This window comes from Pristis pectinata, chromosome 12 (genome assembly GCF_009764475.1).
Source record: "Pristis pectinata isolate sPriPec2 chromosome 12, sPriPec2.1.pri, whole genome shotgun sequence".
Taxonomy (NCBI): Eukaryota; Metazoa; Chordata; class Chondrichthyes; order Rhinopristiformes; family Pristidae; genus Pristis; species Pristis pectinata.
Genome location: NC_067416.1, coordinates 55,228,715 through 55,256,332, shown reverse-complemented (window position 1 = coordinate 55,256,332; position 27,618 = coordinate 55,228,715). Strand labels below are relative to the sequence as shown.

Sequence of the window (27,618 nt, the reverse complement as noted above, 5' to 3'; positions counted from 1 at the left end):
CAACTGCCCTGTAAAGCTCGTCACATACATGGCCGTGCAGGAGGGCTGGGCAAGTAACTTTCGTGAAGTGAGGGAGGCTGGGATTGCAACAGCCAAGACGCTGCACCATTTAATAGGTTACACTTTCCTGAGTAACCTTAACAGGCCTCGATTCTCACGACTATTCAGCCTCTCCCGACTTGTACTGAAGCGTCAATTAAGTACTTAAAATACAGGCAGCTTTGTGACGGTGGAAACGGAGCAGCATAATAAAACATACAATGTTCCCTGCAAGGCTCAAATTGTTTTAAAGCTGTTTTGAACGCACAGCTGGATAACTGAGAAAAAACAGACCTTTGTGCACAAGTACAGTGATACTCAAGTTGGCATCATGCGTAGATGATAAAATGAAGAATGAAACATGTGATTTCATTAGCTAATGCATGAAATTCAAGAACGCAATAAAATAGTTGTTGGAGTAGGACATCTGGCCCCTTAAGCCTTCCCCTTCATTCTATGTGATCATGTGTGATTTGCCCCAGATAAGGGAGGTTCTGGTAGAACTTTGTCAAACTTTGGTAAGGCAAGAGCTGAAGTACTGTGTGCATTTATAGTCGCCACGTCATAGGAATGGTGGGATCGGCCAGGAGAGGCTACGTCGGAGATGCATCAGGACGGTGCCGGGGATGGATCACTTCATACACAAGTAGAGTCTGCAAAGGCTGGGGTTGTTTTCCTTGAAACGGCGGGGGATGAGAGGTAACTAAATGTTTGCAAACGAAATGAGGTGGATATCCGGATTTTTCTCCACAGCACAATTCTTGTAAACCTGTGGGTATAGTTTTAATGTCGGGGCAAGATGATTGGAGGAGCTTGAAGTACCTTCTTCACCAAGTGCTTCTTTGCAATCTGGTACTCACTGGCTGAGCGGGTGGTGGGGACATGGGTTCTCACAACATGTAAGAGTTAGGTAAACACATAATTAAATCAAAACATCATCGAAGGATTCAGACCAAGGCTAATAAATGAGATAACTATAGAGGAAGCACTTGAGAGTCAAGCATGTACATGGTAGACCAAATATCCTGTCTCTGCAATGCATTATCCTAGAACCCTTGACTCGCGATACACGAGAAATGTTTTGTTTCCATTTGAAATTGTTTATTTCTTATCCAAAAGACGCAACTTTCTGCTATCCAACATCCTCGCGGTTCTGGCACCAGAACCAAAAATCCTCTGCTCAAGAGGGCTGCGAACGTAGCTGTGGGAGAAAAGGCGGAAGATCGTTGAAGTGGAAGTAATGCTTGCGCATGCTTTAGCTTCGTGAAGTTTTTGTACAGTGACAGATGAATTTTAAAACACTGTGCACCTGCGCCCAGCAGAGATAATAGGCGGCATCCCCGATTGTCAGATTATTTATCTGAATGTAGGTTGTTGAGGATTCGGTTGTAAACGTGATTCGTCCTTCTACATCTGGAGAGTACTCAGTAGTGTATCCTTTCCTGTAAGCCAGTAGCCACTCCGGACTTTTCCCTGGGGCCTGCTTATACCAGTGCATGTGATGGTCATTGATATTGAAGCCACTCACCGAACAGGACAACTTAGCAGAGTGTCCGAGCTCTCCCGAGACAGATTCCGGCTGAGTCAACACAATTTTAGCTTGGGTACTTGTTTGTGAATGAAAACAAGACCCAAATAGTCGAAATACATTTTAAATAAACACAGAAAAGAACTGTGCCAATGGGCTCAGAGATAATTGTTCTGTCTCAAGTACTCACAGCAGAAACCGACAAGAAGGAAACATAGAATACGGAAAGGCAGCATCCTTCGTCCTCTCAGTCAAAACTTTCCTGGCCGTGGGAATACCCCTCTTACCAACCCTCTGCTGCTTCACAGCTTCAGGCTGACGTTTCGCTACTTAAACTGGCGGGTACCAGCGATGAAGGGAGGGGCCACCGCTTCCTTCACTAGCGACCAAACCCCTGATCTGTTTTCTGTCGCAAACTGAGTTGATAATGTCATTTGATAATTTCATCTTCCAAGCTCCGCGAAGCGATTGTAAAATCCTATATAAGTCGATTATTGTGATGGTTCAACTTTTTCTGACTGCATTTGACCAGAAAATCGATCAGAGTCCCTTCCGTAACACTCCTAATTTCCTTTGGCTTGGATTCTGTGCTTTGAGCATAATAACAAAGAAAAGGGTAATGGACGGAGTTCGACACTGTTCCATCGAAGACACAGAACAAGTCTTTTGAACCGTCCCCTACATCATAAGATACTCCAGCGCATATTTTCTTTGCTACATATACTCCCTCATTCCCTTCCCTTTATCTTTACCTAATGTCAGGCTTTTATTTTAGACAGGACGTGATCTGTTTTGATTTTGCGGACGATACATTCTGTGGACGTATGACTCAATGCATACTTCGTCAATTGAGCATTTCTTGCCTGTCGGCACAGGTGCTCTGCCGAGACTTTGAAAACTGTTACGCAGGGGTACTGTTCGTTCAATAAGATATGTGTGAGATTATTATCTTTAAACATCGTACGCGGTATAGTGGGATTGGGACACGAGTTTCATGTTGATGTGTAAAATGATCCATCTCTTCAAGGGGCCCCTGAGAAGTTCATTGCTCAAACAAATAATTTTGATCTCTTTAATTATACGTTTCCCGAGCAATCTGCTCCACATGGAGTCAGAGAGAAGCCCAGAGTTGAGGGAGCATCCGGAGTGTCTGTGCAAGAAACAATATATCAAAACCCATTGAAGAATATTTAATGAAAGACCAATTGCTAAAAAGGTTTTTTATCATTAAACTTTCCCGCAATGACGCTGGAATCAATCTTCCCTATGTGTAATTTTGCCGTGACCGCGATTTCCTCTCCTCTCCCGTTATTGGCACTGATTGGATCTGCAGCTGACAACAAAGAAAAGAAAACAGTTTTGATATTGCTGTGTAAAAAAGGCAGAAGGGCTGACAGGCGATATTTGTGTGTGTGTGTGTGTGTGTGTGTGTATGTGTGTGTCTGTGTCTGTGTGTTATTTGTGGTGTTGTGGCGTGCTCGCCGGACGTGGTTGTGTTTTGCATGTGAATAACTCACTTTGCGTGGGCATCTATCAGTTCCTCTTCAAAGAATGATCCTCATCGGCGGACTTTGTGGGATGCAGGAGCGTTACACGTTGTTAATATGACCAAATTGATAATTTTAACTACAAATCATTATGCTCTGCGATACTTATTGTTGTACCTTTACTGTCCTGCGTCTTAATTTTACTTTACGACGTATCTCTACAAAATGCCACAGGTAAGGCGGAGGTGTCTCAAGTCTCGAGAGCCACTGGTTGTTATGAAGGGGACATTACATCGTTGACGTCCATCACCAGCGTTACAGTACCGGTGGTGCATTTGTACCGGCAATATCCAAATCGAGACGTGAGGTACCTGATCAATGGTACCAATACCCAGCAGAGGATCGCTGTCCAATACAGCAAAATCGACAAACGCAACGATCTATCTGACAACGACGATAGAGTGACGGATAGAACCACCAATTCCTGAGCGGTGACGGAAATGATAATTAAAAATCAGAGAAATCCGTGCAATGAAGTGTCAGAAGGGTGAGTGTGTGAGTGGAATTGACTGGTCGCCATCTATCGACGGGAAACGCACTTACATTTCCAAGCGAGGGGTATGTTCCCTGGGTGTAAGTTTTGCGATTGATAGAAATGGAAGTATATTTGAAACATCCCTCAAACGTTCTCTCCAACAGCTTAGAAGACCAGAAATCCCTGCATTCAGTCACTGATGGCTGATAGTCACAGTATTAGTATTGCGAATGCGTGGTGGTTTCAATTATGGGTGATGTGCAAGTGAACTTCCGGTGACAAAACAGACTGACGTGCGTCAACAAATTTCAAGACACTTGATCATTCCCACCCCTTTCTTTATGTCTGGTAAACAATTCCCAATGCAGTTCAGCACATGACATCCAAATCCACGTGCTCTATTTTTTTACAACTTCCAATAAGTGACTCAGCAGCAGAGAAGCCAATACACTGCAGCGGCCCTTATCAATTCTACACTTCGCATCCTCAAAAAATCCAGAAGTTTAGTTATGCATGATTTTCCTTTAATACATGCCTGATGGTACAGCTCAGCTTTGTTATACTTTTCAACGTGTCCTGTTCATTCACCTTCGTTGTAAATAACGGGATAAGATTTTCTGTTCTCCAAATCGCAAGAACAATTCTATGAAAAAGTTGTACTTTGGAAGAGTTTCGCGGGATCGTTCACTACCTTTGTTGCCTCCTCTTTCAAAACTCTGTGATGCAGATTATTCGGCTCCTGGCCATTATTCGCTTTGAATCTCACAAACTTTACCAGTACGATATGTTAAAAGCACTTATTCCATTCAGCTCCCATTCGCACAAGTTCGTTCGATCTCTGCTCCTCTGAGAAAGTCCCTGCAGCGTACTCCGTAATGACAGACAAGAAGTAATTGTTTACTTCCTCCGCGCTCCTCGCTCTCAGAGAATAGGATTACTTCTCCTGATGGATTTTAATTTAGGGGATGATTCTCTCCGTGCCGTAAATGCACTTACATTTATTAAAGAACAATATCATGTTATCTCGTGGTATGAAGTACAATGCAATAATTCCAGTTGAAAAAAATGAAGCAAAACTTGAGGACATTTACCCCTGGTTATAAGAGATTTGGATGACTGTTTTCAAGGTAATTTGAAACCGTTAGCAGAGAGAATTAACTCCTCGGACACTTTAAGACCGGGCCATTGCAAACAAGCACCATCCACACGCTCCCTAACTCCCCCCCTCCCCCCCACCCGCCGCCCACGAATTTCACGAAAAAAGCTCGAGTTCTCCAAGTTCGTGATGAAAACTAAGACCACCTGATTATGGAATGCAAGCTGACAATCTATTCGGTTTCTATATTTCATGGACGCGGCACTGTGTAGTCTAATTTTATTTCGATCCCTGTTGTTTCAAGACAAACGGAATAAAAGGATGACAATATTTGGGATTTAATATTTTTTAACTTTTATTTACAGCGTGGTGACAGGCTCCTCCGGCTCAACGAGTCCGCGCCGCCCATTGTAAACCAATATTAGCCTACCGTACGTCTTTGGAATGTGGGAGGAAACCGGAGGCCCCGGCGGAAACCCACGCAGACACGGTAGAACGTCTCCTTACAGACAGCGACGGGAATCGAACCCCCATCGCTGGCGATGTAATAGCATCGCGCTAACCGCTACGCTACCGTGCCGCCCATGATCAGCCGGGCATTCTCGCACTAACTGGTGCTCTCATATTGCGTCAAAACTCAGGGAATTTTTTCACTTATTTCTGCATTATTGTGCAGGGCGATTTGAGCGCATGGTGCAGCTCTTCTCTGAACTTCTTCCGGATCACTGTGTGAATAACCGTGCTTGTGCAGAAGCTCCAGATCTGAAGCATAACACCAGTCTGTTCAAATAATAGCAAAGGATGAAACCACGTCTTCCACTTAAAGGTCGTTATCCGTCTATACTGAACAAAATACGAGACTGTTGTGACCAAGGGGAGGGCAAAGCTGCCGGAGATTTCAGAGAGTAACATAATGGACCGCCTGGGGTTCTCCATCTCGGGATCCTTCCCCTTACCCTCACGGTTGAGGTTCCGACGGACCCGAATGGCCATTAAAATGCATCTGACTGTGACAGAGTGAAAAGGCAAAATCAAGCAGAATGGAACTATAGTAATTAACAGCTGTACTGTCCAGGAAAATGCTATCCACATGGGACGAATTTGCAATTACCCCCAAATGAAGCATTCCTACCAAATAATTCCAACTGGAAAATGAACCTACACGAAGGGCCATGGAGTGTTCTTTAAAATAAGAGCGCGCTCAATGTCACTGCAACCAACGCCGCGGTTCTTTAGGAAAAGTATTTGGTTCCTCTGAGTGAAAATTGCCAAGCAGAGAACAAAGATGAAAGCGACCGTGAACCAAACAGTGCAGTCCATGGCCACATCAGCTAGGTAGAGAATGAATCTCCACACAGCAGTCTATAGCAAGAACGAGTCCCAGCAATAAAGCTCCGCTACCAGGTGCAATATCACATTGCAGGTAATCACCGAGACGTCCGCCGTTGCCATGGTCACCAGGTAACCAGTGATGCATTTGGGGGTGATAGCAGTTTCCGCGGGACAGGATCACAGTCGCCGACAGGTTTAATACGAGAGAATGAAAGAAGAAACGATAATGAATTTGGTGAAGCGAAATACTTGGGCTTCGGGTGAGTCTATAAATTGAGTTATTCTGTTGCTGCCGATTTCCAAGGGGCAGCTTCTGGCGGTGCTTCTGTTGGCTCTGTTCGACTCGTGACCACGCAGCCGAGAAAACTGACGTTTTGTCGCCGTTTCCGGAAGGGGAAAATGCAAAACGTATGATACAATCCAGATTTAAACGTGCTTCGTCGATAAATAAAATCGTGAAACAAAAGCGACGGGTGCAAAAAAACAGGGAACTTGAAACAGAACAAGCTGGAACCATGCGCAGGTCAGCACAGATGAGAAGAGGGAAGCAGTGATAACGTTTTTGTTCTATGATTTTGGATCCCAGAGATTTGTTGTTTTTTGAGGAAGGAACGAGGTACGGCAAGCAATGGCCGGTTATTGGGGAGATTGCACGCATGGCAACAGAAGTATCTGAAATTACTGCACTGTTGGTGAGTTTCTATGGGCAAAGTTGAAAGAAGTCAAATTTACAGAGGACAGAAATCAGGAATTCCTGTGGACAAAGAAGGATTTGTGTGGTTCGGCGTCATGTTGGAATAGAGCTATCTTGGGGTGTGGGATTCAAGGGGTGCTGTGATCTGATCTTGTGTGCTGTTGTACTTCCCGTACTTTGGAGTGCCAGATGATGTGGATCTGAAGGACAGAAATATATGCCTTTGCTCAGTGTGAGTTAAGTTACTGGCAGCGGATAGTCCTAAACTGGAAGAGGTGGAAGTTCAGAAGCTGCCCAGGTAAGCGTTGGGATAGGCAGAGCTCATACGTGGCAGAGTAGGTTTTCCACAGTGGATGAATTGCGGCAATGGAAGGACCGTTCATGTTACGGTGGATGGAATGCTGAAAGTTATATGTTGACTAAGTGAATTATGAATGTTGTTTGTGCGCAATGCAACGGAAAGCAGCGTTATGTGTACGAAATCTTCCAATGCTGTCGGATGAGTTATCTCTAGAGAGAGTTTTTACCCCGTGTACAAGGGCCTATTGTCGTCTGATCAGAGAATTTGACTTGTATTTGAGATCCTGTAACAACAGGATACAGGTCTTTTGTTTTCAGGATTAACAGAAGATGAGCAGAGATCGAACCTAATATTCAGCTTGATTTAAGCAACACATTCAACAGGTTACAAGAGACTCCAATATTGTAAAGAGAAATTGTGCCGGGTTTCATCGGGTCCATTGTAGTGCGAAGTGAGATTTTGCTTCGCGATGTAAGGAGAATACTAAGTGTGCCTGAGTCAAATATCGTTGAGACCGTCGTTACATGGACTGCAGTTGTTTTTTTTTTAGGTTTCTTATGTACTGTCGACGGTATTTGTGTTGCATGCGAAAGATACCAAAATAATATAAGAAGAGGTCGGGGGTGCTGTATTAGGAATTAACGCATTGCAAACTGAAGCTGCATTTAGTGTAAATGGACCTGTGAAATACCAAGATGACTGAATGATATGGAGCTATCGACGACATAAACAGAGCGTCTGCCCGTTGTTACAAGGATAGATGAAATCGTCTAATACGAACTGCGATGTGGACGAGGGGGCAAGCGATGAGCTTGAAATGAAGAGTGACTTGGTTTAGTGAAATTGGGAGAAAAATTGGTTTGAACGATGACCAGTGTATTAGGGAAGAGGGAAAGAGGAGTAAAGCCTGTAACAAGTGTACCAACGACGAATGAAAAGGAGGCAGTGATTGTGCTCTTTGTAAGTAAGATGAAGATTGGCTGTGTCGCGTGGAAGTAGGTGCAATTTAATTCAAATAACGGCCATAATCCTGCACTGAGTATAGTATTTGAAACAAGCACGTTTTTATTTCTGTTTGATCGTTCGTTGCTTTTGTCAGTCTCACAAACCGAGCCGTCTCTTCCGGATATCTGGGAAAATACCTTGCCCTATTAAGGCTATATGAACTGATATTCCTGTTTCATTTCCACGGAAGCCGGTCAGCACCTCCGGTTAGTGCTTCTGTTCATCTCGGTTGAACGAAGGATCAAAGAATGAGTTAAAACTGCACGTGGTTCTCTGTCATTTGTCAATGTAGCCCAAATGTCACCGTTTCCGGCATGCCGGACATGTCTAATTTTTGTATCACTCCGAACCGCCACCGAGCTGTGTCTCACAGAGGAGCAACAAAATGTCTGCATAGTTACTTACTCGGAACAAGACCCGGATATCATATCCCTTCCCAGTGCTTCTCTTCGTACGGCAGGGTGCGCAGTTCAGTCCTTATTACAGGAGGGCCGTATGTTAGCTGTTTTGATATTGGCCCAGATGTCGTGCTGTAATGCACACGACCGTATTTATTAAAACACAGAAATGCATGCCATCCTGATTTAAATAACCACAGTGGTTGGCAATTCCCAGCTTTAACTGTCTGTGGACGCAATCGCAGATCAATCAAAATGATACCATGGTTTGCTTCACGTTCTCTGATTATATTGCACTAGCCTGCGTGTTATTTACGAATGCATCAACACCCTTCTCTGTAAATTGATTGGGTATGTGGACCTACACCGGATTCACGATTGCATAGATTGAAAATTGAAAGTCGATACGAATTGAGCATTCTTCTGCGTGTCTCTGTGTGTGTGTGTGTGGGGGGGCGATCTGAGTGGATGCAGAAGCTTAGTCTGGGAACTTGCCTTCGAGCTGTCATTGATCTGACTCTGTGTGCGTTATGTTTGCGCAGAAGAAACGTGGTGAATATTGCCAAAATTTCCATGACATTCAATTTTTAGCTGCTCGTGGAAACGGTTTCTGAAATGTGCTTCTATTGTTTTCTCTCAGTTTGTGTCTGAGCACCTTGTGCGCTACACTATGCGGCGGCCCCTGGTCTTCCTCATACAACCCGCAACAGGCAGGAGCTCACTGCCACAGGCAGAGTCAGTTTTCGTACTGGTAGAAGACTGCTATCCATCACTGTGGCTTCAAGAGCACAGTAATACAGAGTAGAGTCGGTCAACTGTACACCCTAAGACCGTTAACCAGTTTGTTGCATTTTTGGTGTTGAGTTCTGAAAAGAAGCGGGGTCCCAATCCCTCTCCTCTCTCTTCTTTTTTGTCCCAAGACTTCCTCCGCACAATAAACTTAGGCCCCGTTTTTGTTTGTTTTCTATACCAGTCCAAAGAATATCGGGTTTCTGTGGTGCTGTAGCTGCAGGTCAGGGTCAGATCTTCGTTTTTATTACTTCTCTCTGATGAGTTGGGATGAGTAACAGATTCTCCAGCGCTGCGACCTGTAACACAGATTCAGGAACAATAAAAAGACCAAGTATTACAAAGGAAACTTACATAGTACTTTAAATTGTTAATTTGGTACAATCGCCACTACGAAAGAACAGTTCACCGCGATACGATTTGTGTGATCAAACATCAGCTGGAAATGTGAACTTAAACAAGTATTTTTTCTCCACAGTGTCCGGTTACCTTCCTGAGGATCAGGCTGTGCCGCAGGAGAAACACAGGCAGCCAAAGCTGCAGACTGTGCCAGGGATAGAAGCTATCCATTTTCCAGGACATGTCTGACACCTTCATGTCAGATGTGCCAATGGAAATTTCGGCTTGGAATGGTGCTGCATCACGCCAAAGAGACGATAAATGGAAAATGATTTGCTCTCATTGGTCAACAGCACTGAGTTTGTCCTCAGTGAGCTTAAACACCCAATCGCAACTCAGGTGCAGACGCCTCCCTCTACCACTGCGAAGCCCCGCGCACTCTGCCCATTAAAAAGACCCAAGACCGAAGAACGAAATAAATCACACTGCTCGTCATAAGAGAAAACATGTTATTTCCTTATCTCATGCTTGTTTGAGAGGAACTCACAGATTAAGCATATATAACGTGTGAAAACAAGGAGAATACCCATAGTTTCGTCCCGGAAGAGAATAGTGTGTTGGGTGAGACTGGAAGATGAAGGTTGCATATCGAGTTTGGTTCAGGAGATTGTTCCTCAGAGTTGGAGAGAAACACCTTCAGTAGCAGAGATCATTTGCCCAAGGCGGTGTCCCGGATTTTACTGGCTGACTGCTGCATGAAAATGAGGCGAGGCTGAAGAGGGATCTTCAGTTTTCTGACTGATATTTGGGCATTGAGACCAATGTAACAGCTCCTTTCTCAGTAATATGATGCAACAAGTGTCATAGTGGGAGGGGTTAGAGAGTCTCTCCATTGGCAGCATATTACGTAAGTATAAGCACAACGATGATGAAATGTAGGATATGTTGCAGCTGAATTTGGCATCCTGTGAAGCCACAGGATCTGAGAACTGGCAGACAATTTGAGCCAATAGAAAAGATCTTCAGATTATTTATTGAAAGTTAAAGATTCAAGTGGCGGAGCGTTCGTCTGTTCGCTGTAGTTTTGTGTTAACATCTTCTGCCTCCAATTTACACAGGATGGGTAACATCGCGTTAAAACAGTAAACTTGTTGTTCAGAGGACCGTTCAAGTCTGTTGAGATGCCACCATTTATACAGGAGTTGGTGCAGTAATTGAGAATCTCTTGCCTATATCCACGTCCTTCAAGAAGAATTATTGGGGCACTGAAATTGAACAGGTCGGAATTGTGATTGCTTGTAAATTGCACAAATGAGAAGTTCATAACATTGGATAACCGGAAAGTGAGAAAACTGCCTGAGATCGCTATCAGTAAAATGATCGACTTCCTCTTGCTCTCCGTCTTGTTGTCATTCTGCTTGTCTTCATTGCTTTGGGACCCGTGCCTCTTGTGGGCTCCACGATCCGCTACAATTCGTCTGACTGTCAGAAAATTGAGCACCAAAATTAGCAGGAACAGGTCGCATGTTTATAAATGCAATATTGCCAGTGATAAAATCTGCATGCAACTGGAGTATAACCGCTTTATTTTATACTGTAGCACCAGAGCACGTTATCAATAACATAAATGGTTTAATGTGTTAAGCAAAGATTGACGTACTTCAAACAGCCCACCACGGAAACTGTTCCAATAACGACAGCAGCGATGTTATCGGTGCAACATTTGAGTTTCAGTTGTTGGCTATGAATTGATCTAATGTTACCAGTACCTTCGTGGAAACGTCTTTGGGAGCCCGACTAAAGACAATGACGAGTCTGCAGGCCAGAGTACTGTCGAGCAAACTAACAAGGAAATAAATAACCCGAATGTGATGTTGAGATTACAGCGATAAGGATGGCCAGGAAACCTGCTGCTGCCATGAACACCGGGGAGTTGAACCGGAACGAAGCCCACCAATAAAGATCGGCCGGCCTTTGTAATATGACATGGCATATAATCGCGGGGAGGTCCGCGGTTGCCATGGCCAGCACGTAACGAGTGATACATTTGGAACGGCCGTACTTTACACCGGACAGGATCACAATCGCCACGAATTTCACTACGGGGAGGTGAAAGAAAGGGATATCCGTGAAACAAGCGAAAAATACAACTAATCCTAAAGCGATGAAATGTTGGAAACATACAGCTGGTCATGGAATGAGGAAACTCTGAAACGATATGGTGGGATTCCTTGATATGACCCTCATTCCCGACACAGTGCCCGGAACAAGGGTTCTATGGTGCTGCCGCCAGTAAAGCAAAAGTCCATAGGTTAGGCCGAGCGTGGTGTAATTGAATAATTTACCCACTCCTTCAACACACACACACACACACACACACACACACACACACACACACACACACACACACACAAACTCGCGCGTGCGCAAACACACACGCGGGAACTCTAATTTAACACCCACTCAGCACACACCACGCATACACGCACACTCGCCTTTCCATCCAAGGTCAATCTCCTTGTTTAACCGCAGTGACGCCAGGTGATCCTACTCATTCATTTGCACAACAATCGGTTACGTTCTCAACGTAAGCCGCAGGAAACATCACACCAACAATATCTGAGCAGCATTGGAAGCAAAGAAAAGTCAAAGAACAGTCATCGACTGGATGGGATGAAATTCTCGGCTGCTGAATGGAAGTCGTGCGTTCGTGAATATGTCGACAATTAAACAGGGAGAAAAATTGCGCTTCCTTCCAGCGTCTTGTTAATAGCACCTGAATCAATTTGCCAGATAGAAGGATTATCCACTGTCTGTTTACAGTGGCCACAATATATTTTTAATATTTTACGTGACTTCACAGACACTTCACAGACACTTAACCATCAGCTCGCATAACTGCGACGATCATTTGTTAACTCCATGATGTTTAACCGCACCCTGGAACATCAGTGAATAACTTCCGACAAGGTTCGATGACAGGTTAATAATAAAATATTTTAAGACAGTCTCTCTTTCTCTTGACGCAAAAGGGCATGGCGAGTATTCCTCTCTCCCCCCGTTATTTTTAAGACTTGGTCATTTCCATACTTAGTCGCAACATACTTCAACCTTGTGTGAATTCCACCATACAATTCCACCAACAAAACTGTGTACCTACCGGGTACTGATATTGCTGCCAGAATTGGGTAACATACAGTTTCTCTCACCATCCTAGAGGTCAGCTCATCTCTCCTCAATAGTTTCTCCTTCGGTGTTGACTGGCAGACGACAGCAGACGTCAGTCAATAAAACAAGTTAAACATTGAGATACTTACAGTTCGAGTAAAGTACAGAAGAGCAATGAAATCAACATCTGCAGACATAACTTCCGACTTTTGCACAAACAGGATTTCAGTCCCATGTGATGTTGTGTAACGGCATTCATTATGGCCACGAACACATCGAGCTGCAGAGTACCTGGTGGAAGAACACGGCGTAAAATACAAGTCATTTTATGCTTTATCGTTCTGCAGGCATTACGGGTAAACGATATGAAAATCAATTGCATTAATGTAATATTTTCACTTGCATTTCATATCATCCCATTCGCAGATCATTTTCGCGATATGCATCGCCCACGTGTGCTCTTCGGCAGAACTTGCAAACCATCATTCCAGCTCCTTTATCTAATATCATGATTTCATGGATTTCTCATAGAATACATAGCATATAAACTGACGTCAGGCCTGATGTAATATCAGGCATGCCATCGCACAGTTTAAAAATTTAATTGCATATTGAAATGTATGCTTTTGTCCAACACACTGATAAAAAGGAAAACTGACATCTAAAGAGAGGCTTGACCTGGTGCTACAGCGATTATATCAATTAAGGCACAGAATTTACCTGGTGTAATCGAGATGTGGGTAAAAAGTAACTGATACACTCTTCTGTCGTCTATTTAAAACCACAAATGTGATTTAAACGGGTAAATATCCAAGTATTGTCAAAATTAGTGTCATGTACAGTGACATGGTCGGTTCTCGCCGGGACTACCGTGATAACAAAAAAAGTAATTTATCTTATCAGGATTGGTTGAATGTAAAACTAAAAGCCACATCATTTAATAATGCTTCATCTGATACGAATAGTCCATGGACCTGATGGAAAATAGACAAGCAAAGTGTGAACGGAGATTTCAGCTCTTATGACAAAGACCAGGGTCGTATGAAAAATATTCCAGGCAGCTAAGTGAAAGAAAGTTGAGCTATGTTGTAACGACCAGGTTAATGTAAGAGAGACCGGGATAATATGGACTGACGCGGCATCTGCTGTCAAACCGACGAGAACACAAAATGAACAGATCTCTGCGTGTGTTGTAGACGACGTTGCATATGAAGAGTGAGTATCTGTGGTGTAACACTATAATAACAGCGATTAGACATTGAGTAAATCACAGAATTGTGTTATGTTATGAACCGTGACTTATTAACAGAGGGTTTGTCGAATATGTGTTGGGCCCCCTTTGTTCTGGGGATTGGTCCAGGTTCTAATCGACAAATTTCGAATGACATTAGTATATGGACATTTTATTTTAGTGTGGATCAGATTAAAAAGTGATTTCACCATGTGTAAACGGACATGCACCTTGAACGTGACAGGGCAAATGGTGTCGGCACTATCATTGTTTGAAGAACGATGGGCTCATTGCAGCCGCTGCTGGTGAAATACTGTACATGCAGAGGCTGGGTCTGAACTTACAATAGATGGTTTCATTTAAATCGGAAAAACCAAGAATAATCTGCTGGTGTAATTTGTGAAATCACTGAGTGTTCATTGATCAACATAATCCAAATTAAGATGTTATTGAATGAAATTGGACTGGTTTAAAATTTCAAGTATCTTAGGGAGAATAATAAAGGGTTCAAAAGGCACTGTCATAGCTGGTGCATTATGTGAAGTCAAGAAGTCTGGTGTAACATGGACATGAGTTATTGAAGTGACCAGGTCTTCTTGAACGGACCAAGTGTAATAGTAAATAGGAACCCAGTTTCTTGTGATGGCGACTAGTTCAGCTTTAATCGAGACTTCATTTCGCAAGATGACGAATTAAATAATGTGACTGCAGTTATTATCGACTGTAATAGGAAGAAGGTTTTATATAGAGGTCTCGTGTTGTAATAATAACGACTATCAAATGAGTCGTGATTAGGCCAAAGGCAACAGGACGTGACGTAATGTGAACACTGATTAGACTTAATGTAATTGGGATAGAATGGCTTCAACAAAGACTGAGCTGAGTGCTATCGAGATCCAGCAATGGTAACTGAGTCAGCATTTGTTGACGTGGAGACGACTATATAATCAACCAGACTGCAACCAGAGTTGTAGCAAAGTGTATAATATAAGCGGAGCCTGAGATATACCTTAAATTACTGGCTGTCACCAGTACAATACAGAATGGTTTCTCATGAAAACCAACCAAGCAAAGGAAATAAAGACCCGTGTAATGTATAGACTCCTTGTAGAAAAGTCGACTTTCAAGGCGTCTTTACTTGGCATGCTACGAACCTTCATGTGAATAAATGCACAACCCAATGTAGTTGTACATGTATTTAAACTAGAGGTAGACCAGCAGGTGACTCCAGGATAATAGGGATTCTGAAATGTAACGTTATATGTGACTGTGTCGAGTGAAACAAGGAACAGTGAATCAGACGAACGGCCACCACATTTGTGTTTTACTCCATGGAACCTTTATTCGAGATGCAGAAGATTGCCTATGACAGTAAAATGTGGACTTTGCGGTTGCGAGATTAGCCGATGCTGAAAGATTACTGTTCTAAGATTTTTTCAGCTTCATCTTTGGGTAGAGAGATGGTCTGTTAAATTTCTATCTCTCTGGACCACCTTCTCTCTGGATCACCGTCCATGATACTACCCGGCGTTACATCCAGCGTCAGCAGGCAGAGCGGAGATCCAGACGGCGGCAGGATATTCTAAGCAAGGAGTTTATTAGTTTCCATCACGATAAATCTCAGAGTGCAGAAAAACATCTGCTGAGCCGCCCAGCTGCAGCCCCGAGACTGTAAAGCCGGGAATGTGTCTCAGCTGTCGAGGGTCGCAGAAAAGGACTGAAGACACAACTGTCACTCAGAGCATTCACCACAATGCAGCAAAAGACCAGAAGCCGGAGTTTCTCCAGTCTGGAGAGATAACTGCACAGGGAGAACTTAGTTTGACAGTTTGACAATCTGGTCAGTACTTTCACCCGTATCCCTAATTCGCCAGTGGTCAGAATTTGGCGCTTTCACCGCTCCGTCCCGGGTTCAATTCCTGGTCAGTGAAAACGGGATTTTATGCCTTTGTTCGAACTAAAGTTCTTGTACTGGATTGTTCTCCGATAACACACTGTAATTTCAGCTCCAGCATCTGAACCGCCACTTGCCCATCGAGTTTCAAATTGACGTCACTGTGAAAAAAACATGGGATTAAACACAACAGTTGATGCTTTGTTTCTCTTTCCATTTCCACAGATGCCGCCTGACCTGTTGGAAGTCTCCAGCATTTTCTGTTTTTATTTCGGATTTCCTGCAGTTGACGTTTTGTTCATCTTTTAAGACATCCTCCATTGGCCATTTATGTCTTTGTGTCAGATTAAACCATTTTGAGAACATGCTTCACAGTTCTTTCTCACATAGCACAAAATAAAAAGAGGTAAATGACTGAATCAGGTAACGAGAAACAGATGTTAAAATAAGCAAGATAGCGGGCCGGCACTGATTGAAGTAACAAGACAAATCGTAAATTTGGCCGTGGCTGAGACAATAAATTCGTTTTGTTCAAAACAGCGAAGACTCGATCACTGGAGAACATGAAATTTGCCTTTTTCAAACAGTGTCAAGATTAAAGGACTGTGTGTGCTATTAAATAACGGAGTGATGGAATAATTATCGTGATAACTTATGTTTCCAGATTGCAATCATAATCACAAACTCGTTGGGCTTGTTCAGAATACCTAAAATAAATTTGTTTTATCTCCAACCAGTTGAATTTTGAATTTTCATCGATACAATTGTCAACAGGACACAGTGGCTGCATAACAGGCGCGGCCTTAACTTCCAACATCGAGGATCTGCCCAACCCACTGAATACTGCTGCCCTTTCAACCACAGAATGCACCTGATGTCACACCAGAATGGAAGATAAGATGTACATCAAAATCGCACACTGAAACCCAAATAATTATGGCCACTAGGTGACGCTATAATACACGCTGCTGAAATGGCTGCCGCTGGATCCATGTGTCGATGCTGTTCAATCGGGCTGGCACAAACGCTGAGCTGAACAGTATGGCCACTCTCTCTCTCTCTCTCTCTCTCTCTCTCTCTCTCTCTCTCTCTCTCTTTCTCTCTCTCTCTCTCTCTCTCTCTCTCTCTCTCTGTCTCTCTCTTTCTCTCGCTCTCTCTCTCACTCACTCACTCACTCACACACACACACACACACACACACACACACACACACACACACACACACACACACACACACACACACGTACGAGCTATTTAGGTTGGTGCTACTCGTATTGACACAAAACTACATCAATCCGAAATTTCAGTGGAGCTGCTGTGGGTTATTCACCAGAGGAAACGTCGTCTGCCATCCAGAATCATTGCGCCAGGAAATATCTCCAGCCATTCAGTGTGTAGGTCAATCAATCCATCGGAGAAATAGAACAGTGCAGCAATGAGTCAGACCGGGTGCAGTGGGGATCTCCGAGTCTATTCCTGATGGCTACTCATCCAAGGGACAAGCGCAGGATCACACAGAAAGAACACGGTGTGATACGAACCGGGACAGGGCGTAGTGTAATATCAATTGTGACTGGGCTGCTGCAGGGAGAGCTGAGACTCTGTCTCAGTCAGGAATAACCGTGGCTGGTGATGTGACAACACAGGAAGGTCCCAATGTCAGTTACACTGAGACTTGGTGATGTGCAGAAAATGGGGAAGGATCAAGGAGAACGTAAGCATGCTGGAGATTCACTGTAATGTCAGGAAAAGTGGAACTGAGGGATATATATTCAGCAGAGACGAAGGATGTGATGAATCTTCTGTGAAGAAAGACACAGACTGGTGTATTACAAAGTGCCCATGGATCATGTCGTGTAATCACGGACAGGGTCCGATGTAATGTGGACTGTATTCTTCAAGCAGTCACAGGGTCTAATGCAACATAAATAAAGAGAGGGCAACCTGTATTTTAGATGCTGGAACTCGTATAATATAAAGTCACACGGGGTCCATTGTATGATAAACTGGGACAGGGTTAATCAAACAACAAACAGACACAAAGATTAAAACAAAATCTGATCTTCCTCAATAAATAGTGCTCCATGAAGTACTTTAGGGCACTTTCAGGGCCTGCTGCGAATGGTCCCAGCCTAAAACGAACAGGCTCTGAGCGTGGTTTTAGAGGGCTCCAGTTAAAATGAATTGTTTCTGGGACTGGTGTTACAGGGCCCAGTGTAACATGGACATTGACTGGACTTGGTGCTATGGGGCCTACTTTAATATGAAAATTGACGAGGTCTGCTGTCATGTGAACAGTGACTGGGCGTGGCCTGTGAGCGACTAATGTAACAAAAACACTTACAAGTCCAAGCATTATGGATGTCGTCCTGGTTTAAGGAGCCTATTGTAGCATGAATGGTAGGAAGGCCTCGTGTTATTCAGCTAAATGTCATGTGAATAGGAACTGCGCCGTATGTTACTGTGTCCAGAGCAAGATTAACACTGTTTGCCTGTAATGTTATTATGGCCGAGTTTAATTTGAACTGTGAGTGGGCCTGCTGTTTTGGGGCCAAGAGAACCATGAACAGCAGCAGGCTCTGGCTACACGGCCGAGTGTCATGTGATCAGTGACTGGAAATGGTTTCGTTCGGCTGGTGGAATACGAGAAGTGACTGGGCCTGGTGTTGTCCGTCTCGTGTATTTCTTTTGCGTCCAGAGTATTAAGATGAGTAACTGTGTTATAGAGTTATAAGGCCGAGATTAACGTGAACTGTGGCTGCACTGGTGTCATGGGGCCCAGAAAATTATGAACAGAGATTGTGGCTGGTGTTGAAGAGCCCACTGCAATACAAATAGTAAGGGATCCTGGTACAATATTAACAGTGACTGCCCCGGATGTTCTGGAGTCTGTTTAATTTCAGCAAAGGCTTTATATAATGCTGAACAACGGTTGGAATATCAGCATGTCTACAGTTGGTGTCAGCGCAAAATCTGCGATGTGAGCAGTGACCGGGTCTGGTGCTAAATGGCAAGTGTAAAATGAATAGTTACTACGCCTGGTGTTATACGACCCAGTATAAAATGAATATTTACCAGGACTGGTGTCATGTGACCCAGTTTAATATGAACAGTGACGTGCCCTGTGACGGAAGTATCTGGTTTATTGTGAAAATTGTCTTCGTACATACATGACCGGGGTAGAGATATATAAATATTTATGGGATTGATGCAATGGAGCAAATGTAATTTGAAGCGAGATCAGGCCTGATGTATCAAATATTTCTGGGAAATAAGGTGTGACTGGGTCTTGCGAAAAAGGGATCAGTGTGAAATGAACTGTGACCTGGGGAATTATTCTGCAGCCTAATTAATATCAGAAAAAGCTTTACCTAATGCAAAGCCACGTCTGGAATATTCAGCATATTTAAGGTGTGAGCAGTGACCCGGCCTGGTGTTACAGGATCAGGTGTAACCAGAGAAAATCCTGGCTCGAATGCCATCGTAGGATTTTAGGGTGATGTTCTGTTTGTAAAATTACTATTGCAAGGTAGACAAGGAATAATTCATCTTAAACCTTACCTCGCGCACTCTATGCGTGTTACACGGGATCAGAGTCAGAAAACTGGCAAATCAAAGGGGGGTTCAGTCTGTGACCATATTCCGTCACCAAAATTCAAAATTCCGCGGACGTTGCCAATGGAGAATAAAACAGATAATATGCAAACGCTCAATAGGCCAGGCAGCCTCTGTGGAGAGAGAAACAACGTTGGTGTATCAAGAGCACAAGAAATTAGGAACGGGAGAAGGCCACTATTTTCCTCAACCATGACCCACTACTCAATATACTCATGGGAGTGAGTGCAGGGTCCCATCACCGGGAAAATAAGTGAGACTATGAGATGACAACACCAACAGGAGGGGAACAACAGAGTCCTAATGGTCACCGGTAAAGTTTAAGCTGCAGCCCAATGCACTTCAAGGGGATGGGCAAAGTCACGCTCCTATTTCTGTTACCAGATCTGTTTCTTTAACGCTCTTCCACCAGTGCAACCGCTGAATGATCATCTCAGTCTGTTCTTGCCCCATAGGCCTGTCCAGTGTTCCTCCTGCTGCCACTGACCGCGATAAACGGGAGCTGCAGAATACGGTCAATGAGACTGAGCCAAGCCATTCGGCCTTTCTCGTGCCAACGTTCCAAAAGGATCCCAAATCGCTGCTCAACTGTGGCCTCAAACTATTCCTCAAGCACAGGATAGTTCCACTCTTCACTCTCTTTGAACATCATTTCACCCCAAAGCAATTTAATGACCTCCTTTGCGCTTGCCTTTTATTTCATCGGCATTTCGTTACTGCTGTTTGGTCGGACATTGGGAACATGCGACCCCCATTCCACTTACAGCATGGTGTCGTCAGTCATCACTGATCAAATAGATGCGGCGAAGCGTGGCCGCAACAAATGGGAGACGTCCATACCACAGTTAGATAACGCTGATTGGGCAATGTTGAAATGGTCTGGGCAGGCAATTTTTGGGAAACACAGTCCACTGCTTTTCAGTTACGTAAGCCACTCCAGGTTCTCTTCTGACGTTTGCTACCCTTTCCATGACTACCTGATAAATGAAGCCGCGCTCTCCGTATCAACCGCTAAGCTTTGCATCCTGGAGTATTTACAGATTGTCTAAACACAAAGATATTGGTACAGGGTAAGATGCTCGGTGGGAGCTTCGCTGGGCTCTTCAAAAGGAAACTGCGGTGGTCTCTATATCCATGTCAATGTTTAATTCATTAGATACATATTGTCAGCAATCCCATTCAGTGTCCTGATCCCAGGTTAAGTGAATGGAGTCAAAAACGAGAGGACTTCATGAACAGATCCTTTCCATGGGAATGTTAACCTCATTCCAAGAGGTATTCCCCTTGCCCTATTCACACAGCTCGTCCCCGACAATCTTTGATATATAAAACCTCTTTCCTCGCTTTCGCAGTTCTAAGTGTCTTCGACCTGAAACTTTAACTCTTCCTTCTCTGCCACAGAGGCTGCCCGAAAGAAGGTTTGCAGCATTTCCTGGTTTCATTGATAATCCCAGGTGTCCGGTATGACGAGCGGGGACATCCATTTCTGCAGCGAATTGGAATGAGTGATACCACTGCCCTGCATCCACTACAGCGGAGTCCGAGCAGGAATCTCCCTGTGAGCAGGCTTTGCCAAGCCGCCAGAGCCAACGAGACGGCGTTATTCCAAAAGGGAACCGTAAAGAAAGACAGTAAGACAGTGACAGGGCACACGGTTATAGATTGGTTGAACGTCTTTTATTAATGTCTGTGCACATTTCCTGTCCAATTGCCAACCAAAGAAAACTCAGTCTAAACAAATCGGTGTGGACCTTTAACAGGGCGCCTTCATAATTAGTGTGTTCATCGTGGAGACCTGAGCACAGAATGGGAGCCGGTGGGATTAACACCAGAACGATTGGTTCCCCGGTGGAATAAAGGTCCATGGCTGGAACATCTCAATAATAGACAGTGAAGTTTGCAACGATTAAAATCTCCTTGTTCTGTAGACACGTGCAGTCAGTAACCAAACCTCCTTCACTGACCAATGTATAATTGGTCCTCTCCCCGCCTTTACTGCAATGCGTGCTGAGAGAGGAGAAAAGATTCAGAGAGCGGGACGGAGAACGAGGGAAAGAAAGAGATGAATACTGAATTGTCCAACAGTGCGGGACTGCTGGTCGGGAAATTAAACTTGAAAGCTATATCGAATGTTGACTGAGAGAGAGTGTTGGAAAATATGCAGGCTCACAGCTTGCATGGGGAGAAGGAGAGAGGGTGGCGGTGGAGAGGGTGAAGGAGAGGAGAGAGAGAACATATCTGATACGTTTGGCCAGGCATGCTGTTATGACCCGCTGTTTACAAAGCCGTCCAATACGGAGATTATCAAGGGCCGTTTAAGGGACAAAGTAAGCCAGTGATAAAGAGTTCTGGCCCACATCTTATGACGCCGTTGCGTTAGAGTTTAACGAGAAGCAAAGGGGAGTGACGGCTTCCGATGAGCAAACAGCACACCCACCCACTGAACGTCAGGGAAATTTGGGAGGGGCTGTCACATCGGGTTCATAGAGATCCCAAGCCGAACAACAGTCATTAAGTGAACCTCTCCAAACCTTTCGCTTCCTCACACAACGCACAGCCACTGACCCGGGAATCGTGCGGTCCTTTGATAATCTCCTGGACAGCGCCCGATCGAAACCAACCAGACCCACTGAAGTGTTCCAGCCAGCTCTGTGGGATTGCAGCCGAAGAAGTCCAGGGCCGCAGGCTCCAGCTGCCCATCGCATAACCCATCTCCTCCGGAGACAGTTCAATGGCGATCCTCTTGGTGTTCATCCTGTGCCTCTGCCTACGCGGTGAGTACCGTCCACACTGGACATGTTAAAAATAAATCAGCCCCAGTCCATTCTGGATTTCAAACACTGTCCCGGTTTTAGCCCCGTTCCCTGCTTCGCCTCTGACTCCCATTTATATTTCCCTATGTTTAATTTCCAGGATACTTCAGCCAATCGGTGACCCAGAGCCCGACAGAAGTGACCAAGAAGGAGTGTCAGTCTCTCACCATCACCTGCCGTTTCCAGCCTGGTTCTGCAGGCATATATCTCTTTGATACTGGACATTTCTTCAAACAGACCCAGTCCATGACGCAGTGGGAGCCTATCACAGGAGGGGGACGATTCATTGCGTCCACGAATACAGATACAAATACTTTTACACTGGAAGTTCGGGATCTGAGAGTTGAAGACAGCGCCACCTATTACTGCAAAGCTGAGTACCTGTGGAAAACACAGTGAATGGTCTGGGCTTTCCACAATACAGGAACTTCACTGTAAATTTTATCATCAACAGTTGAAGAATTGTGGTGATTTCACCGTTACACCCCATGGTTCCTCTTCGCCCCATTTGCCCACAGTCTAGTTTATAAGGAGATTTTGTCGTGGCCACTCACACCAGTTTTGTTCACCTGGTCGATCAACGGTAGATCGTGGCGCTTTTCCCGATATTGATGCCAATAACCGGCGATTAGGAATGGCCAATCTTTGTTCCTGCTCCTGAAGGACAGATGTGATCTTGTTCCAACAGCTGCAAAAAGAAATCACTGGCTTTGTCCGTTGTGGAACTTATACCGTCTAGCGGAACTGCAGGGGGATTTTATGCTGACGTCAATTACTGTGTACGACATTGGAACTCACAGTGTTAGAGATCGAGGCAAAAACCACAGGGAAAATGAAACATAATTTTCCGAGCCCGGATTCCAAATTATATCACTGATGGTATTCTCCACTGAAGCTGGAATAATTAATTTCAATTTTCTGAAGTTAGTTCCATTACTTTTCCAGTTACCTCTGCTTATTTCACGCGCGCGTCCCCGGGCCCTGCCCCGTGTCCTTTCACTGTGTGTTACGAAGTAAATTTGGAAGCGACTAGAGCTGTGAAATAAAGAATGTTGTTCATTATTTTAAAACCGCTGATATATTTGATAATTCGCAGTCTCTCCGGTGAGATTTGTCCACCAGGTTGATGTAAATGTGGTTTTTGTACCGGTTGGACTGATATAGAGAGCATTGTGTTTACCAGATATGTGGAGGGATCGGGAACCATGGTAACTGTCACAATGGGTAAGTGACTCCATCCTCCACTGTTTCACGGTATATCGCACTGAATCTTCACCCTCCTCTTCTTATTGCGAGCAGAATCATCACTGTTCCTTTGAAAATAATGTTCCCGTAACGGGATGCTTCAATTCACCGTTCTCGTGCCACGATTGGGAATTCACACAAAATTACCGGCACAGACTCGGAGTGACTGTACCCCGTTTTATGAGTCCAAATTTGAGCTGTAATGCGGGGCCCACGAGCCCAAGGAATAGGTAGAGAGAGGGTGGGTGCCGTGCATCTTTCTGGACCATCACTGTTTAAGCTGGTAGGTGACGCCAGACAGGAGTTACAGGCCGCGGGGCTTCATGATTGGAAATTGACCGACTGAAGTAATTTGTTTCACATTTGGTTTTCCCTATTCTATTTTTCACCAGGAATGAATTCAAACGCCATGTTGCACCTGCCTATATGCAATATTCAAATTAGCGACTGTTCATTTTAGTTATTTTCTAAATGTTTAGAAATACTCATCGCTTTGGGTGAATCATCTTCCTACAGAGAATGCAGGACGCACTATTGGAGACAATACAGTTGGCGCGTGATAAAAGTCAGTTGTGGGAAATCTGCAGCCAAACATGAGGGTGAAAGGAGAAGATGGGTCATTGATATGATGAGAATTCCTTTGACAAGCATTATTCAAAATAACGGACATAGAACAGGTGGACAAAATAGGTTCGTGCTTTACAGTCAATGTAATACTGCTTAAAAAAAAGGTCATTCCCACTGGAAGGATGGAGGTGTGTCTAATTCAACTGACCCAAAGCTCATGTCAACGAAGATAGTTCATGGAGCAACTGAGTGCACTGCGTCGACGCAGTTGGAACGTTGATACAGAACAAATACAGATGGCAAAAAAATCGACTTACGAAGAGCAAGTAACAATTTATCAAGAGAGAGTGCATGGTCGAACGTTCCCATGGTGATGGAAGTGGCAGGGTGGGTGGTAATGGAGTGGGGGCGCGTGACACATGTGGTTGTTGCACCAATCTCAGTGGTCACTGAAAACAAAGTGCAGTAGGTTCCAGGGATGAGATGCGTGTCCACCGCAGGAAACTAGAAGGCATGTGTCATCTGGCAGTGGATCTAAGGGAAAAGAGAGGAGATATCATTGAGATACACGAAATGTTGAGGCGGTAGGAGTTACCTGGCGATTTCCTTCTGAAGAAAAGCTCATAGACCTGGGACAGTCTCACGGAGGGGTGTCGCCCACAAAGCAGTTATCTGCAGAATTTCGTTTTTGCGATCAGAGCGTTGTGAGTCTTTGGAATTCTCTCTCCCAGAGGGCGGAGGATGCTAGGGGCCGCGATGTTTCTGCGTACCTTTAAGGCTGAGCTCAATTACCCATGGGCTCCAAGTGAATAAAATTAGCTGCAGTTCGTTCGAGTTATTAGCTTTCATAAATGATGAACTGTGTCGAATGGTGGAGCCGGCTACAGAGAATTTATGTACTCCCTCTGCTCCAAAAGCTAGTTTCCGTTCTTTCAAATGTGAGATTCACTGGATGTAAGGACAGCGCTTTGGCTCCCGAACTGTTGTCAGGTAACAGTCTTCGCCAGCAAAATAATTTGTAAAGCAATCTCTCTTCTCGCAACGCCCCCCCCCCCCCCACACACACACACACTAATCTGGAAATATTAAACAAGTGGGTCTCTGTGTCTCGTAAAGGGAAAACACGGAGAGATCCGAGGGATGTTATAAAAATGGTGACAGTCTCCACTGGGTAAATGTGGGGACATTGTTTCCCATTGAATGTGAGTCGGGATCAAGCGGCGATATATAAGCGATAGTCAGCAATGGAGCAATTGCATATATCCGACGAAGGTTATTGACAAACATTACGTTAGAACCTGGACTTCGAAGCGGAGGGAACGGAGCTCAAACGTGTTGATATGGGTTGGATGGGAGTGAGCTAGGTTACTGATAGAGCTAGAAATGGAGGAAGACATCGGAAGCGAGATGGCTACAATGAGAACTGAGCCCTCTGGATTGTAAACACTGGCATGGAACAGTTGGGCTGGTTTTGATTGCAATTTCTGTATATTGTGAAACTCAATGTAACTAACACCAGGAACAGGCGAGGGAGAATCAGCCAATGGGCTGAAAGTACGTGCATCGAAAGGAAGTGGGAAGAGCGGTTCCCAGTGAAGAGCAATTAAACCACGGAAGAAATTGCGTTGGCTTGTGCTAACCGTCAAGCGCGGAATTTTGGGACAGCTTTTCGCTGTGGAAAATCGTACAGCCGTTAGCAGTCCAAAATAAAACACAAATAATAAAACTAATTACAGATCTTCCAAAAGGAAGTGAAATGGAAAAAATGACCCTCCTAGAAAGTGAAGAAATATTTGTAAATTCAAAGAGTGTGCCCGAATCGTGTTGAACTTTGACCCACAGATGTCCAAGAACAGTTTGCCCAAGTTAAACCGTCAGTGCAGTTTGGACTGCGGTCTTATACCTGTCACCAGGCATTAATGAAAGGTCTGGCTGCTGACTGTTGGATCTACCTGTGCCCAGTAAGACCAATATCAGCAGCCACTATACCATTAAAACCTGCCTGGACTGTGACTATCTTATTGAGGGAGAGGAATGCGGGGTTTTCGAAATTCACTTCGCTTTCGACTTTGACCCCCAAATGGCCAAGAAATGAAGGGATAGTTCAGGGAGGAATTTGGAATAGCCTTCTCAAATGGAATAAAATTGTTGCAATAGACAACGTTTTTTTCCTCTTTTTAAATGCCCCAACTATGCAGTGCAATTAAATAAACGATGCTATCTTCTGTTTCTCCTGCAGATCCGCCAACGAAATTTTATGTGTCTCAGAGTCCATCACAACAACACCCTGCTGTCGGTGATACAGTTTCTTTGAATTGCGAATATTCCGCCTTCTGTTCGTACACAGTACACTGGTACCGGCAGTTCCCAGGGCAGACTCCGGTATACCTGATCCAGAGACAGTGGTATGGAGATGAGAATAAGGAAACGTCCGTCAGGGATGGAATTGATGCTTCAGTTGATCATGTCAAGAAAATCAGCCGTTTAACCATCTCCAAGCTTCAATTGAGCGATTCAGCTGTGTATCACTGTGCACTGAGCCCGCGCGCAGCACAATGATACAGAGCAGGGAGAGAGCAGTACAAAAACCTCAGTGTGGTTAGCATTACTGACACACAGGGATGCAGAACACGGATAGCGCTGTACAAAAACCTTCGCTGCAGGAACATCGGAAGCGCCTGAAAAAGAGAGAGGGAGAGAGAGAGCTTTTGGGATGAGAGAAACACGCAATCTCTTTGAAAATATTCAATTGATTTTCAGGGTAATAGAGAGTAGGATGAGAGAATTAATATCGCCAACATGAAATGTTAGCTCAGTATGCTTTGTTATTATATCATAGCTGGAAGTATATCTGAAATGTCGCTATTTCTGGTAAGTGTCCCTACGATAATACGAACGAAGGACTGTGAGGGGCTGCCTGGGGCGCTGTATGTACAATAAAACATTGGGGAGTATATTGTTTGTTTGAAAGCTGCAGTTCAGTGTGACATGACTTGCCTCTTCGAACGTTATTTCAGCAACTGACTGTACCACTGAGTTTTGAAGGCACTGGTAAAAAGAAATAATTTCATCATTCCCTCGAACATTTTGATTCCATCCATTGGAACTTTACTCGGGTCCTGTGGAATTTTCCTGGGAAGAAACTTCTTAGGGAGGAGTATCAAAATGATGAGAAGCGGCGCGAGGCGAATCTTCATGATGTCGTGACGTGAGTCTATAACTCTGAGATCCTGGAAACCCACTGTCGGAGAAGAAGTACAGATACAACGCCCCCACCGCACTGTTGAATCAATCAATCAGAAGCGGCAGCTCACAGTGATATCTCTCCAATGACACAAGGCAGAAAAGGAGGTCAAATCGACGGCACGAAATGATAAACGGGCGGTGCGGTCGCAAGAGTCAAAACTAGAGTCAAAAAGACCGTGTGTATCGACGGGAATTGCGCAGCGACTCTCAGCGGTGAGCAGAGGTGGGGCAGCTGGTGTCTGCAGAAGAGAAGACTGTGATCAAAATGCGCTTGCTCACTGGGCCAGCAACTGCGA

General features: G+C 44.5%; 2 gene segments (V, D, J or C); both read left to right on the top strand.

The window, feature by feature from the left end:
• The first annotated feature begins 22,158 nt into the window (after positions 1–22,158).
• LOC127576483 (T cell receptor alpha variable 38-1-like) lies at positions 22,159–22,663 on the top strand. The segment is given in 2 exon segments: positions 22,159–22,225; positions 22,365–22,663. Coding segments are annotated over 2 exon segments (342 nt in total).
• Positions 22,664–23,023: 360 nt separating this feature from the next.
• Positions 23,024–26,635, top strand: LOC127576482 (Ig kappa chain V region 3381-like). The segment is given in 3 exon segments: positions 23,024–23,078; positions 23,429–23,488; positions 26,316–26,635. Coding segments are annotated over 3 exon segments (435 nt in total).
• The last annotated feature ends 983 nt before the right edge of the window (positions 26,636–27,618 follow it).